The sequence below is a fragment of the Camelina sativa genome, chromosome 9 (assembly GCF_030686135.1).
Source record: "Camelina sativa cultivar CO46 ecotype springtype chromosome 9, ASM3068613v1".
NCBI classification, from domain to species: Eukaryota; Viridiplantae; Streptophyta; class Magnoliopsida; order Brassicales; family Brassicaceae; genus Camelina; species Camelina sativa.
Genome location: NC_141888.1, coordinates 38,141,248 through 38,156,714, shown reverse-complemented (window position 1 = coordinate 38,156,714; position 15,467 = coordinate 38,141,248). Strand labels below are relative to the sequence as shown.

Below are 15,467 nucleotides of genomic sequence, written 5' to 3'. Positions count from 1 at the left end.
AAATTTCGTATCCATCCGGGTATTTTTATTTTTTCAGTTCAGTTCGGAGTATTTTTAGTGTGACAACTTTATCCATATTGATAGTTTACAGGTTAATAAAAATCTAACTGATCATTAGTCCGGTCCACATTCGATCTGATCCATCGTTATGTAGATTCAAATATATGGTAAAAACATTACAATTTTAAACACTTTCACATACATGATGAATCCAAACTAATATAAGTTTATGTTATAATTGTTATACCAAATAATTATTATAAATATAATCTCTCACATATTGTGTGCAAATCCGAATCTAGTCCTATTTAAAGTTTAAATGATGTTACTCACATAAATCTGCACAAATCCTCTATCAATTAAAATCTTAAGATAATACCAAATTCTCCAGTACTATTATCAAATTTGCTCTCCACGCTTCCACAATACTGTATATGGATCTCACAAAATCCAAGCCCCCACACTTTCTTTTTTGTCTAGACCTCTATCCACATAACAAGTCAATACAAGCTTTCGCTATCTATTAAGATCAATCAAAGATGCAAATCATGGTGATGCTCACAACTTTTTAGCTAGCTAAGGTGCTATATTAATAATATTGTCATACACTTAAAGGAAGAAAACGGTTCACAAGAACATCACAACGTAACATCATTACCATCTCCTTTAAAGTTTGGATCAGAAACATCTAGACAACGCCAAGTGTCATAGTAAATAGGGACAGTGCCAACGAGATCAGACCGCTTGACCGTTCCACGCATCCCTGATCCACACCTACTCAACACGATGATCGTACACCAAATATTCTTCTTTTTGGGACTAAAAATATCTCCCAAATCTTCCCACAAAAAAGCAAGTTTTCCATTGCAATCCACCATTCCAACAGGCATGCTAATCGACTTATCAAGCGTCAAATCACTGACCACTCTCCACTCCTTACCTATAGAGTCATACCACATTAACCCAAACTCCTTGTAATAAACATAGATCACATTGTTTATCACACACACTCCACCTCTGGTCCATGCCCTTTCATCAACCAAATCAAAAGTATCACATCTACCATCTTTTGTATCGTAGATTATGTGTGCTCTTTTATTATAACTCATACCATAAACCTTCCCTTCCACGGCCACAGATTCGGTCACAACTTCTCCATATGGATCGACTAATCTTTCTCCATATTCGATTTTCCCATGGGGACTTAATGGTCCAACCTCCCAAGTTTGAGTCGTTGGGTCAAAAACCTCCACTTGGATCTGGTCTTTGCGGCACCCTCCCGTTACATATAATTTTCCATCCACAACTGTCACACCTGGTAAATTGCGAGGCTCTTTCATGCTAGGACCCTCACACAACTCCCCGGACCATGGATCCAAGAGCCTAATGCTCGGGGAATAATGACCCATGGATCCACCGATAAAGTAGATCGTGGAACCTACCGAGACTATGGAACAACACAGCATCTGTCGAGGAAAATGCGGAAATGATTTAAGAACACTTCTTTTCTTCTCTTGTGTGTCAAAAGTGAACCAATGAAAGTTCCTGCCAATACTAGTAGGTTCAGTAAAGCAGACACAAAAGATGGGATAATTTTTGGCCATGAAGGATCGCATATGTGCAAATTCAGGAGAACGCACAAGGGATCGGAACCTTTTGCAAACACAAGAGAGGTTTGGATAGTAGCATCTTGGGACGCGAACTAAGCAGTTCAAAACTACATCGTATGGTAATGACCAAAACGACAAAGAAGATTGGTCGTAAGACACAATCTCGTATGGCTTAGGGTTTCCGTTGACGAGCTTTCCAGCTCGTCTCATGAGCCTTTTTTTGTATAAAGTCCTCATGAGTTTACTTTGAAGGAGACAGAAAAAAAAAAAAAAAGCTTAGTAAACCAGGGGCGACGACGCTCGATGACTGTAAGCTAGTTGGTGTGATTGTGTCGGAGGCGGCTATATAGTAGAGGAGGAGAGAAAAATAAGGAGCCCTAATTAAAATGAGTTTATATATATATATATATATTTTTCATGTAATTAATACGTGTTTATCTATGTGTTGTATTATAGTGTTTCGTTTTGGTTAAATTTGAAAATATAATAAGTAAACTAACTATATTATATGCAATTACGATATATATAGTATATATACTGTAGTAAGTTAGTAACTGTGTGTTGAGCAAAGCCATTGTGTGTGTTGTAAATACATTCCATTATTAAAACATATATCAGAATCTAAGAAGGTTAAAAAAATAGTAGAAAGAATCGAAGAAGTTAATTTACGATAATTTTGGAGTAAGTCATAATTGAGCGAACCTAATAACATTGGTATTTCGGTGACGTAAACCTAATTATTTAATTAACTTTCAACATGTGGTTCATATAACCTTCAAATGTTAGTTTTCCTAAGTTTAAATGCTTGTTTGATTTTTCAGAATACAGCTTTTGATATATTATCATTAAGTTCCTCTTCATCTTCCTCGATCGTCTCCTTATGAACAAGTTTGAGAGATTTATAAGTAACTGGTGATAGACTGATAGTTATCAAGTTTCAGAGATAGGTAAATTGGTGATATATGCACAGAACTGCTAAGCCAATGCAACATATCAATAATATAGTACAAAGTACGAAAATGTCTCACATTAAACAAACATCATAAACATCAATAATATAGTACAAAGTACGAACATGTCTCATATTAAACATCATAAACATATCTCTTTTTAAGTTTCAGTAAGAAACACTTAGACAACTCCAAAACCCATAGCTGTTAGGGACAGATCCAACTAGATGAGACCTCTCGACCGTTGCATGGATCTCTACTCCACTCCTATCCAACGCAATCATTGCAAACCAAAGCCCTCTAATACCATCTGCCATGCTACCAGCACCCGGTCCACCCCACAGAAACCCGAGTTTTCCATTGCAATCCGCCATTCCAACCATGACATCCTTTTTATCAAGCGTATCAAAACCTTTAACCTCTCTCCATACCTTATCTTTAGAGTCAAACCACATTATCCCACGATTAATGTTATAATAATAGATCACACACAATGCACCTCTCCTCCAAATTGCTTCGTTAGTTACCGTCTTAAAAGTCTCACAGCTACAATCTTTTGGATCGTAGATGATGTGATTCCCACTTGTAAAACTCATCATACAATAAACCTTCCCTTCCAAGGCCACAACTTCGGCCACATTGATCCCTCTATACGGCCGCATTTTGTATGGTCCAGTGTCCCAAGTTTGAGTTTTTGGGTCGAACACCTCCTCCACTTGGATTTCGTCTATATAGCACCCTCCCATTACGTATATTTTCTCATCAATTACTGCCACGCCTGGTCTGCTGCGAGCAACTTTCATTCGAGGACCCTCACACAACTGGCCGGACCATGAATCGAAGATCCATAGGCCCGACGAAGGATTCAATGAGGATCCTCCAACAAAGTAGATCTTGTAACCTATCGACACGGATGAAGTAGAATACAGCATCTCTTTAGAAAGAACCTCAACTGAGTTGAGGATCCCGCCTGTTTCCTTGTCGTTTGGGTTCAAAGTGAACCAATGACATTTCTCAAGAGAAGTATAATATTCCATGAAGCAGACATAAAAGATGACATTATCTCTGCTCACTAAGGATCGTATATCTGCAAGCTCAGGAGAACGCACAAGGGAACGGAAGTGTCTGGAAACACCAGAGATGGTTGGGTAGTAGCGTCTCGGGACACGAGCTAAGCAGTTCAAAACTATATCATCAGGAAATGATGAAAACAAGGAATAAGAAGATTGATCATCGGTGGGTAAGGCTGTGGCGGAAGACACAATCTCGCACGGCTTAGGGTTACCACTGATGAAGCTAAGAGCTCGTCTACATGGGAGGAGAAAAACGCTAAGTAAACCAGTTAAGAGTCTACTTACAAATGATGATAACGACGCTCGATGAGTATTCTCTTGCGGTGGCTGTGGCTGTGGCTGTGGCTGGTTGGTGATGGAGTTGGAGTTGGAGGTAGACATCTCGTACGTCGGAGGCGGAGAAAAAAATGGAATGCGAAGGAACCCTAATTAATCTGTGTTTGTATATTTATATTTGATTAAAATTGAGAAAAAAAATAAAAGTGAAGGAGCCCATAATCCCAAATCCATATTGGATCGAAGACAATCTATGAAAAAAAAAAATCTGAACTTTAAAGCCCATAATAAATTAGCCTAGATATGGGATTGTTACATTTCTGATACACTAGTGATATGGAAATAGTCAGATTAAACGATGCCGTCTTGAGTCACTTTCTGAACAACAGAGACAGCAGCCAGTGAAGTGACTGTTGATCCACGTGGAACTCGTGGACGATACTTCTTTTATCAGCCTCTAGCCGACAGTGGCCTCATCAGGTTATGTCTTATGTGATGTGCTTAGACAGCGTCAGTGAGTGGATATTATAAAGATCAGGTGGACAAGGTCGTGTGTCTATCGGAAGTTTGTAAAAGCTCCGATGACTTGTCAACGGCATGCCCCGTCCCGTTCCGTCGTCTTTACATCACCTTGAATAGTTATCGTGAATACATTCTTGTAGTGACTCTTCTTTGCATAATGTAATAAGAATAGCATATGGCTTTTGACAGTTTATTTTCAACTTAATTTTAGATTAAGTCAAAACCATATTATTGTTTTTTTTTTGTCAACGTTAATATAAAATAGTACTAGTTATGTGTTTTGTGAACCCTTTTGATAATATAGATACAAAGAAGATTTCACATCTGACATCTCCATTCTTTACACTCTAAGTCTAAACCCTTTAATTGGTTTTAAATATAAATAATAGAAAACTCCAATTAGTTTATCATTCATTACAAATTTTATGAAATTTTCCAATATTAACTGAACTTTTATTTGACCTAAAAAATTAATGATATCCTAAAATAGATAAATTTCGGGTTTGAAACAACAACGTTATACTTGTGTTTTCTTTTAACTACCGAACTTTTTTCTAACAGTATAATAACTGTATAACTAACAAATATTAGCTAATTTGAAACAACAATCTGAAAATATACATACTATCAGAAAACTTTCAATATGAAAATAAAAAGGACACTCATCATTTGTCCAACATTTTCTATAGGAAGACAATTTTTTCAAGATTCGTTGAATAGTTTTCCTGATCCTACCTATAATAAATCAGTTATTTATGTATGTAAAAAGTAGAACAATATTTTATAATGTGTAATGTCCATAATCTGGATCAACATAAAACGATTACATCTCTAAGATTTCTATAGTATATCGATTGGCGAATGTGAAGTCGGTGAATAGCAAAATCAGGGAGAATTAACGAACCAATGCAAAAAAAAAAAGATATTGATTTGATTAGTAGTAAACTAGTAATGTATTCTCAGTGTATCATTTTTTTTCTTTTCTTCAATCTAACAATAATTAAAATAAGACTCCTAGATTGGTCACCCAAACTGTAGGAAAATTATTTACATAAATAATTTACGACATTAACGATCTAGAAAAATGAGTTAAACAATCAGCCTTCACATTGGACGTCCGTGGGATTTTGGAGAGAGTAATAAGAGGGAAAGAGGCACTAAAAGCCTGGATCTCATCAAGAAGCATAGAGAAAGCTGACTACTCCTCCGAAGCTTGCACCATCGCAACTAACTCTGCAGAATCTGTTTCGAACCTCCGATAATTAATACTTGTGTGGAGAATACACTTCACAATCCATAATAATGTTTCTAGCTCCAAATGAAATGGAACGAACTGCGACGTTGACATCTTGTAGCTAAAGTCTGATTTCATATAAATAAAAGAAAGAAGAAGGCTTGACAGCCTCTTTTTGCTATCCCTTTCTTTATCAAACCTAACCCCTAACACCAAAAAAAATTGTCACGTGTTAAAAGAAAATTTAAAAGTGTTTGTTTCACTTTTTTGTAAATTTTGTTATATTACAAAAATACAAAAAGTATGAGAAACGTTACATCAACGAGGGGACACGTATCCACCAAAATTAACGTAAGGAGAGGCATCGTAGACTTTTCCTCCTCCTGCTCCTCCGCCTCCTTCGAGAAAAGTTACCCAGAAACCAGACCGTCGATATCGACACCGACACGTGTCAGTTAAAGACACACAGCCACACGGATCCATTGGCTTGTTCGGTGTTAGCCTCCGGTCTCTCTCTAATTCTCTCATTCCTTCCTCTCTCTCTCTCTCTCTCTCTCCCTTCCCCCAAAAATATTGGGCGCAAAATCTCTCTCTCTCTCTCTCCAACGAAGAAGAAAGCGAAAAGTCTTCTCTTTTAAAAAAAAAAAAAATTAAATTGAAAAACCCTAACACGAGTCCGCCGTCTTTGGTTGGTATAATCTGGGGATTGATTTAATCGTTCTGAATCTGCTTCCTTTGATGTCAATTTCTCCGGTGAGTTTCAATTTTTGTCGGTTCTGATTTCGTGTTTGTGTGTGTTTTTTTTTTTCCAAAATTAATAGCTTTCTGAAATTTTTGTGTTAATCGCTGTTCATCAACCATTTATGGTAACAAAAATTTGAATGCTTTTGATTCACTTCTTTGGAAACTTTTTGTTTTGATTTTGGAAACTTTTTTTTTTTTCTGGACCATTCACCAAACGTGTCTGATGGGTTCTTCTCGTTCATGATTCTGAATTTTCAGACTGTGTTGTTGTATCCTTGTAATTGGCTGTCTTGAAGAGCGGAGTCACAAAGTTGAAACCTTTTCTCAATGTTATATGGCTGAAGACAGTCTACGGGTTGGTATGATTCCTTCTGGTTTGGCTGTTTTACTCAATGGTGATGATGCTATAGATCATAATTCGTCGAAAGCTCGTATTGTTCCGCATTTTGATTATTCTGGTCACCGGCCTTTAGAACGGACTATCGAATTCTTGTTTGGTCTACCAGAAAAGTCTGTTGGTCCCTTGGATGGTCAAGTAGACAGTAGCTTGATTAGAGCCGTTATTAAGAATCAGTTCTCCAAGCTTCATGGTGATTTGGATGTTGTTTCAGTTAGTCAGAGAGAAGGAATCAGTGTGGTTCATCATGGTGTTGGACCTCCCGTTGTTGGCTTAGAGGAGTTTAGCATATGTGGTGATATCAGGATTGTTAAACCGCCTCTTGTTTTGGAGAGCTTAGCACTCTTCAGCAGCGCCAGGGCTAATGCTTGTATCTGGAAAGGGAAATGGATGTATGAAGTTGCTTTAGAGACTTCGGGAATTCTACAAATTGGATGGGCAACACTTGCTTGTCCTTTTACAGACCAGAAAGGTGTGGGTGATGCTGATGATTCTTATGCTTTTGATGGTAGAAGGGTAAGCAAATGGAACAAGGAAGCTGAACCTTATGGGCAATCATGGGTAGCTGGGGATGTCATTGGTTGCTGCATAGATTTGGATGGTGATGAGATATCCTTCTACAGGAATGGTGTCTGCCTCGGGGCTGCATTTACTGGTATCAGAAAACTTGGACCTGGGTTCGGGTATTACCCTGCTATTTCTCTCTCCCAAGGTGAGAGATGCGAGTTAAATTTTGGTGCTTATCCGTTTAAGTACCCTGTTAAAGGTTTCCAACCTCTTCAAGAAGCCCCACCTCGAAGTTCTTTTGCAACAGAACTGCTACGATGCTTCTCAAGACTTCTTGATAGGCCGGATCGCTCGTTGGCTGATACATTAAGTAGACTGAGGAGGTTTGCCTCGGTCGAAGAACTGTTTTCCCCTGTTTCCCGTGCCATATGTGATGAGTTCTTCTACATACTTGAGCAAGACCCTTTGTTGCCCGAGTACTTAGGACGGGGTGCATTTCTGTCATTCCTCTTGGAGATTTTCAGAACACAAGCACCCCATGATTGTTTAAGTTTAGACAGAGTTCTAGATGTACTTCTTGAGTTGCCACAATCTCATTTGATCTTTGAGCATGTACTAAACGCTCTTGCTTGTGGCTGCAAAACAGCGACGTTGATTCTAACCGAATGTCCATACTCAGGACCGTACCCTTATCTTGCTCTGGCTTGTCATTTGTTAAAACGGGAAGAATTGATGATACAATGGTGGAGATCTTTGCATTTCGAATTTTTGTTTGAAGGTTTCTTGTCATGCAGGAATTCTAACAAACATGACTTACAGCAGTTAATGCCTGTTGTTTGGTGGCCTGGATCCTCTGAAAATATCTCCTATGAGACTAGCATGGGATTTACGGTCTCTGCGCTCTCTGAAGCCATTAACAAGGTATGATAGAATATGTCTGACTGGTTTTTGTTTGCTTTAAAGTTATCGCAGGCATAACTCTCCTCTGAATATAGTTTGAAATCTGATATAACATGGATTAATTAATCTTTTCTTTTTGAATTCAGATTGAGGAGAAGCAGAGGAACCTCTGTCTCTTGGTCATACAATTCATACCACCCGTATCACCACCCGAGCTTCCTGGTTCAGCATTTAGGGGGTTCCTTCAGAACCTTTTATTAAAGAACAGAGGCGCAGACAGGAATCTGGCCCCTTCTGGAGTTACACGCAATTCGGTTCTTGTCTCTCTGTTCTCAGTAATACTCCATTTTTTGTCGGAAGGTTTCACAATGCTGAAGAGTAGTGAAGCCGCTCATCACAATATTGGTTTTCTTCACAGAGGTGGTCAGCAGAAGTTTCCATTGAGTTTGTTTCTTAAAAATGATCCACATCGAGCTGATATCACTAGGCTTGGCGGGTTGTTTAGTCATATATCGAAGTCCTACCCCACAGATGATCAAGAAGAAGAACTAATGCGGTGGGAAGAAGGTTGTATGGATGATGAAAAGAATAGAGTAACTCACGCTACTGAGCAGAAGCCATGCTGTTGCTTAGCCTATGATACTGATCTTAGTAATTCCTTGAAGGATCGAGGAAAAAATACTGCTAAAAGTTCTCGTGGTCAATGCAGCTCCATTCCTGAGAGATCCTCTCATGCTGCTGCAGAATGTAGTGCTGCAAGTTTCAGTGAAGAAATAGAGGACAAACCTAGCACAAGTAATCAGTCTGACCCTGACTTTGGTTATCGTCCCGTAAGATTTATGCGAACTGCACTACAAGAGAGTAGAATCTCATCTGCTATACTAAGCGAAGAAGAACTATTGGATGCTCTATTGCTATTATACCATATTGCTGTCGCTCCAAATTTTAAGCAGGTAAGTTTAGTTGTTTTTCCCTCTTGTTTATATTCAGTTTTACTGTTCGTATGATACATGAGGCAACCCGAATAAAAATTATAGGCTGATAGGTTTTCCTTTTACTTAGGCATCGTATTACATGACTCATCAATCGCAATCAATATCACTTCTAGAAGAAACGGATAAGCAGATAAGAGAACGGGCTTCAAGTGACCAATTAAAGCGCTTAAAGGAAGCTCGCAACAACTACAAGGAAGACGTGATGGATTGTGTTAGACATTCCGCATGGTAAGTTTCACTTAACTCATGGATTGTGTTAACAAAAGGAGGGTGTAGTGAAGAGGTTTCAATTATGATTTATGTGAGGGAGTACAATGCTTACATGTCTATATTTTTTCCTTTACTCGTTCTGAATCTTTTGTACAGGTTCCGCATCTCATTGTTCTCTCGATGGAAGCAAAGAGGAATGTATGCATTATGCATGTGGGTTGTACAGCTACTTCTGGTTCTCAGCAAAATGGATTCTGTGTTTGTTTACATTCCAGAGTTCTACCTTGAATCTTTGGTAAATAGCTTTTGGCCATTTCCACTACTTCTGGATAAAAACTATGAGATGTTCCAACAACTTATTCTGCTCCGTTATCTCAGTTTCTCAGTGAAATTTTTAAGTTTACAATTTTTTTGGTATTTTCCTCAGGTAGACTGTTTCCATGTGCTTCGCAAGAGCGATCCTCCGTTTGTCCCATCAACCATATTTATCAAACAAGGACTTTCATCATTTGTATGTCTAAAAATCTCTTATCACACATTCTTTTTTGTCTTTTTGTTTTCCTCATGTCTGAGTTTAGTTAATTAGCTTTAGGTCAGTTGGACAACGGCTCTAACATAGTCATTGCAACTTCTTGGGTTTCCAGATCACTTTTGTAGTTACTCACTTCAACGATTCGAGGATATCGAACACAGATCTTAGAGATCTACTTCTCCAGTCAATATCCGTCCTGGTACAGTACAAAGAGTACTTAGAAGCTTTTGAGAACAACGAGGCAGCTACCCGACACATGCCTGCAGCTCTACTGTCAGCGTTTGACAACAGATCTTGGATCCCTGTCACAAATATATTTCTTCGTCTTTGCAAAGGTTCTGGGTTTAGTTCTTTAAAGAACGGGGAGTCTTCGTTTTCATCTACTGTTTTCCAGGTTGGTTAGGTTTATTTAACTTTGTTTCTATCTGATCCTCAGCCTACATATTGGATTTTGATTTTATTTTTCGTCTAGGCACTTCTACGAGATGCTTGTGTCAATGATGGTGAATTACTCTCTACTTTTCTTAACCGGCTATTCAACACACTGAGCTGGACCATCACTGAATTTTCTGTCTCGGTTAGAGAAATGCAAGAAAAGTATCAGGTCAGACTGAACTTGGATCCTTTTCATCGATTGAGTTTTCTTAGTGATTCATTACTTCTCTCTGAATGATTGTGTTGTTTGATCTGCTATACCCTTGCAAGTATTTGTAGTCTTATACGTGCTCTTCTTTGACCAGTTTTTGATTCGTCTTGTCTTTATGTAGGTAGTGGAGTTTCAGCAAAGGAAATGTTGTGTGATATTTGAGATTTCAAGTAATCTTGCAAGGGTCCTAGAGTTCTGCACTCACGCAATACCGCAGGCATTTCTTTCTGGGACTGACACGAATCTTCGTAGGCTCACTGAGTTGATTCTCTTCATCTTGAATCACATGACCTCAGCAGTAGATGACGAGTTCTTTGATTTGTAAGTTAGTTAAAATATCTCAAACAGCTCTAAAACGGTTGAAAAAGCGCTCTTTTGTAATCGATATATTTTCTACTGGTTTTGGGCTCGGTCAGGTCACTTAGACGGCAAGGACAACCTTCAGAGAAAATTAGCCGAGGGATCTTATTAGCTCCTTTGGTTGGTATAATCTTGAATCTCTTGGAGGCTAGTGAAGACTCAAAACAGAAGCAACAACATGATGTAATTGGTCTTTTCGCAAGCATGGAGTGCCCCGATACAGTCTATTACGGGTTTCAATATCTCTTGGAATATAATTGGGTACGTAAGCTCTTGAATCTAGGTTTTGCTCGCTTGCTTCTCTTACTGACACAGCTTTTCATTTCAGGACGGTTGTGTAAGCGGGGATGATGCATATGTTAAAAAACTTGGACAACTTGAGAATTTCTTGAGCCATCTCATAGACAGGGCTCCGTCGCAAGAACCTGAAAGAAAAGATGAGTCATTCAACAAAGATACGACGGATTTAGAAGATAACACTTGCTGTATCTGCTACGCGGGCGAGGCTAACGCCATGATTGCTCCGTGTTCACATCGATCATGTTATGGCTGCATAACTAGACATCTTCTCAATTGTCAGAGATGTTTTTTCTGCAATGCTACAGTTATTGACGTTATAAGAGATAACGAAGAATAAGACAATGGTGATTCTGAAGCTCAGGGTAGTTGCAGGTGGAGGTTGTTGATTGATGTAGTAGACACAGAAGGAAAGATAATTTAGGTGGGAACCAAGGAAGAAGGATTATAAATTTACAGATTTATAGGATTAATAATAAGAAACAGAACAAAAACAAAGGTCTGTGATAATTTTGTAGGATATGGTCTTGTGGTCTCTAGGCCTCTCCTCTGTTTTTACATTGTATATATGAGAATGAAATGGAAATGGAAATGGTGTTTAAAGGCGCTCTGTTTCGTAGCTTGGTTTCTTATTTTTTTTTACAGTGTTTTAAAAATATTATAAAAGAGAATATATAGTGAATAATATTTTTCTGATAATTTACTGTTTGACTAAATTGAGATATTTAGGGGTTTTTTCTCATTTGAGTCGTTGGGATAATTGTTTTGAGACAATTGTGGTATTTAAGGCCTTAAGGGTATTTATAAAATTTAGAGCTATAAGTAAAACGACAAATTAGATAAGAACAACATAAGAATATATCGATATATACGATGAAACTAATCAGTAAGTCACGTATTTTATTAGTAGGTAAACATGAAAACTATGTTACAAAAGAGTTACCAGTTTTGTCTTCTTTCAAATAAATAAAGCATGTAAAACATAAACTAAAAAGCAAACCATTCGCAGAAAACAAAAATTCAAGTAAAGAAATTTCAAAGATCATAAGTGAGTTTTTAAACAAGAAGAAGACACACACAGAGACACAAAACAAGTGTTTATCAGAAATCAATTGTTTTGACCAGGTCGTCCTGAGCTGTAAGGTGGTCTTGGTCTCCTTCTTAACACTCCTGTGATCCTCGCCATAAATCCTGTTTCTTCTACCTATATAATCACACATAAATACGATGTTAATTATTGCAGATACTACTACCATCAAATCCAATATAAGTAGCCACTTTCAAAATTAAGTGTGTGGTTGACCCCAAGAAAGAAAAAACACCAAATACAACACTTATGGTTTAATCAAACACTTAGCTTCCTAAATTAACTTCTTTTTCTCCACGTTTACATATGTAATTCTCAAGCTGATACATCTTTGTTTTAATGTTTTTATTATATATATATATACTTATAAGATAACCACGTTGATAGGGGAAAAAATGAGCTGACAAGATTGTAAACATAGGGAGCTTACGAGTTCATCAGTTCCTGTGTCTTCTTCTTCTACTAGTGATGGTGATGATGATGAAGATGATGATGAGTGTGGTGGTATTGGTGATGAATCAAGACCAAGACACTTCAATATGGCTTGAACAACTTTGTGACAAATAGAACATGGAGAGTTGAGAAGAGAGTAGTAATCTTCTTTTTCTTCATCTTCTCTTCTACTTCTTCTCTCTTCTTCTCCATTGACTTCCATTTTTTTTTTTAAAGTTCTCTCTTCTTCTTCTTCTTCTTCTTCTTCTTCTTCTTCTTCTTCTTCTTTCTTCTGCTCAATGCATTAAGTGTTGTGTCTAGTTTGACCTCACCTGCTTCTCTGTGTTCTTACACACACACCCTACCTTTCATTTAATACCCTTATAAAATATAAACTATATACATTCAGATTTTTACATTTTTTTATTCATGACTTAAGTAACGTAATAACTTGAACCAAAAAAAAAAAAAACTTTAAAAGAGATTAATGTATTAGTCGGTGCATTCTAAGGATATTACTAAAAAATTTAGTTATTTTTATAAATGCATAGTTGGGTTGATGTGAATAAGATGTGTTGGCGAGCGCATAAATACCATTTTGTTTCTTGCTGTTCATAATTTTGCTTTATGGAATTTTATTTATGTCTTTCTCTATCTACCTCTTTGGACCAGTGTTCCATTTGCAATAGAGAGTCTACTCTTGTGAAAAAACAAATGTAGTAAATGTGAGTCTTTATTATTCTCTCAGCCTTTTTTGTCTTCTTTTGTTTATTAATTATATACTAGTGTTGTTGATTTAGATATTAGTTACTTATTCATTGGTACGTCTTCTTATAAATTCTATTTTATTTGAAGTTAGAAAATTAACGTTACAACCTACAACTATATATTAATTACTGGTAATTTGTTTTATAATTACTGGTAATTTGTCTTCATTCACTTGTCACTTATTGTCCCTTCGTACCAAATACATTGATATCTACTAGTAGCTGATAATTAGTCTGATGCACTGTAAATGACTACATGAATGCATGTTTGTATAGTGCTGTTACTCGGCAGCGCTTGTATACCCTGAAAGACCATTTGGAAGGCCGAATGTTCTTGCTTAAACATTGCATGACATGAATCCTCAAGCAATTAAGAAACATATCAATTCAAATACGTGGTGTTTATTTTCTTAATTCAGTTAACCGTATTTGGGTTAAATTGTGGTTACAATCTTACAAGATCCTCTATACACCACGTTGGACTTGGATATCATGTATAGAGATTACAGCCTATAACACTGGTACATTGACCTGACCAATACAAACGACTACAAGTCGTTACGTATATTTTTCTATTTTTGGAAACTCGGTTGATTTGTTTTCACATGTTTTGAAATTAACAGATTTGCAGCTCCAGCTGCTCTTAAAATAGAACATAGAGCTGGCTGATCACACTTCATAATAATAATAATAACAAAAACAACTATATATAAACTATAATTAATGTGAACACAAAAATTTAGACCTTTTTTTCAAAACCATTCCAATTTCTAACAAGAAAACAAAATTAGAAATCCTAAAAACTCAAAGGTGTATGGAAGGCAAAAAATGGCCAACAAAATCAATAACACAGTACATTAATCAATCTCTTTAAAATAGAAAGAAGATTTTTTCAATAAAAAACGTCGTCGTATCCTCGTCGACGTCTCCGTCTTTGATGGGGGAGCAAAAGCCAAGGTCAAGCGGTGCTTCCTCCTCCACCGACTCAATTTCAATCCCTTCGCCGTCACCGTCCCCATCCCCGTCTCCGGCGCCACGTCAGCACGTCACGTTACTCGAACCATCTCACCAAAACAAGAAGAAAAGCAAGAAAGTCTTTCGAGTCTTCCGTTCTGTTTTCCGTTCATTTCCGATCATTACACCGGCGGCTTGCAAAATCCCGGTCCTCCCAGGCGGTAGCTTACCTGATCAGCACAGAAGCGGGTCTAGCGGTTCGAGAGTTACCGGAACCTTATTTGGATACCGTAAAGGCCGTGTAAGCCTCTCGATTCAAGAAAGCCCTAGATGTTTACCATCTCTCGTCGTCGAGCTAGCGATGCAAACAATGGTGCTACAAAAAGAACTTAGCGGAGGGATGGTTAGGATCGCTTTAGAGACAGAGAAACGAGCTGACAAAGAAAAGATCAAGATCATGGACGAGCCATTATGGACAATGTTTTGTAACGGTAAGAAAACGGGGTACGGTGTGAAACGTGACGCGACGGAGGAGGATCTCAACGTTATGGAGTTGTTAAGACCGGTTTCGATGGGTGCGGGAGTTTTGCCAGGGAACTCGGAGGTCGAAGGACCAGACTCGGAGATGGCTTACATGAGGGCTTACTTTGAAAGAGTCGTTGGGTCTAAAGATTCAGAGACATTTTATATGTTGAGTCCCGAAGGGAATAATGGACCCGAACTTAGTATTTTCTTCGTAAGAGTATGATTTGATGTAATGTGTTCTTGATCAATCACGTACGGTTTGTGGATTGATATGTGAGTAACGTACGTATATGGTCATGATGATATATATGTGTATATTGCTTGGGTCGTTTTTGTGGTGAGGTATATGAGGATGGACTTGGATGTTATACAATTCTTTAGGATGATTTATAAGAAAAGTGTTTCAGGTTGATCATGCGAATTAATTCACGTCTGATTTTTTTTTGTTT

The 15,467-nt window shown here is 37.7% G+C and overlaps 4 protein-coding genes and 1 pseudogene across 5 annotated transcripts; 2 read left to right on the top strand and 3 right to left on the bottom strand.

Moving 5' to 3' along the window:
* Nucleotides 1-638: 638 nt before the first annotated feature.
* On the bottom strand, nucleotides 639-1,820 carry LOC104715900 (F-box/kelch-repeat protein At2g22030-like). Its single transcript, XM_010433266.2, has one exon. The coding sequence runs from the start codon at nucleotides 1,818-1,820 to the stop codon at nucleotides 639-641; it is 1,182 nt and encodes a 393-aa protein (XP_010431568.2).
* A 792-nt stretch (nucleotides 1,821-2,612) lies between these two features.
* On the bottom strand, nucleotides 2,613-4,048 carry LOC104715898 (F-box/kelch-repeat protein At2g22030 pseudogene; annotated as a pseudogene). The gene has a single exon (XR_015565851.1). The product of XR_015565851.1 is annotated as an F-box/kelch-repeat protein At2g22030 pseudogene (transcript).
* Nucleotides 4,049-5,845: 1,797 nt separating this feature from the next.
* Nucleotides 5,846-11,859, top strand: LOC104713649 (E3 ubiquitin-protein ligase RKP). Its single transcript, XM_087465399.1, has 11 exons — nucleotides 5,846-6,418; nucleotides 6,668-8,234; nucleotides 8,360-9,166; nucleotides 9,276-9,436; nucleotides 9,575-9,713; nucleotides 9,846-9,929; nucleotides 10,063-10,344; nucleotides 10,423-10,554; nucleotides 10,718-10,917; nucleotides 11,013-11,217; nucleotides 11,285-11,859. The coding sequence occupies exons 2-11, from the start codon at nucleotides 6,744-6,746 to the stop codon at nucleotides 11,591-11,593; spliced, it is 3,810 nt and encodes a 1,269-aa protein (XP_087321525.1). The 5' UTR covers nucleotides 5,846-6,418; nucleotides 6,668-6,743; the 3' UTR covers nucleotides 11,594-11,859.
* Nucleotides 11,860-12,133: 274 nt separating this feature from the next.
* On the bottom strand, nucleotides 12,134-13,327 carry PROPEP6 (elicitor peptide 6 precursor). Its single transcript, XM_010430816.3, has 2 exons — nucleotides 12,771-13,327; nucleotides 12,134-12,457 (listed from the first exon to the last, which is right to left on the bottom strand). Exons 1-2 carry the CDS (start codon nucleotides 12,993-12,995, stop codon nucleotides 12,362-12,364), a joined length of 321 nt encoding a protein of 106 aa, XP_010429118.1. The 5' UTR covers nucleotides 12,996-13,327; the 3' UTR covers nucleotides 12,134-12,361.
* A 959-nt stretch (nucleotides 13,328-14,286) lies between these two features.
* On the top strand, nucleotides 14,287-15,428 carry LOC104713647 (MIZU-KUSSEI-like protein (Protein of unknown function, DUF617)). Its single transcript, XM_010430815.3, has one exon. The coding sequence runs from the start codon at nucleotides 14,477-14,479 to the stop codon at nucleotides 15,239-15,241; it is 765 nt and encodes a 254-aa protein (XP_010429117.1). The 5' UTR covers nucleotides 14,287-14,476; the 3' UTR covers nucleotides 15,242-15,428.
* The last annotated feature ends 39 nt before the right edge of the window (nucleotides 15,429-15,467 follow it).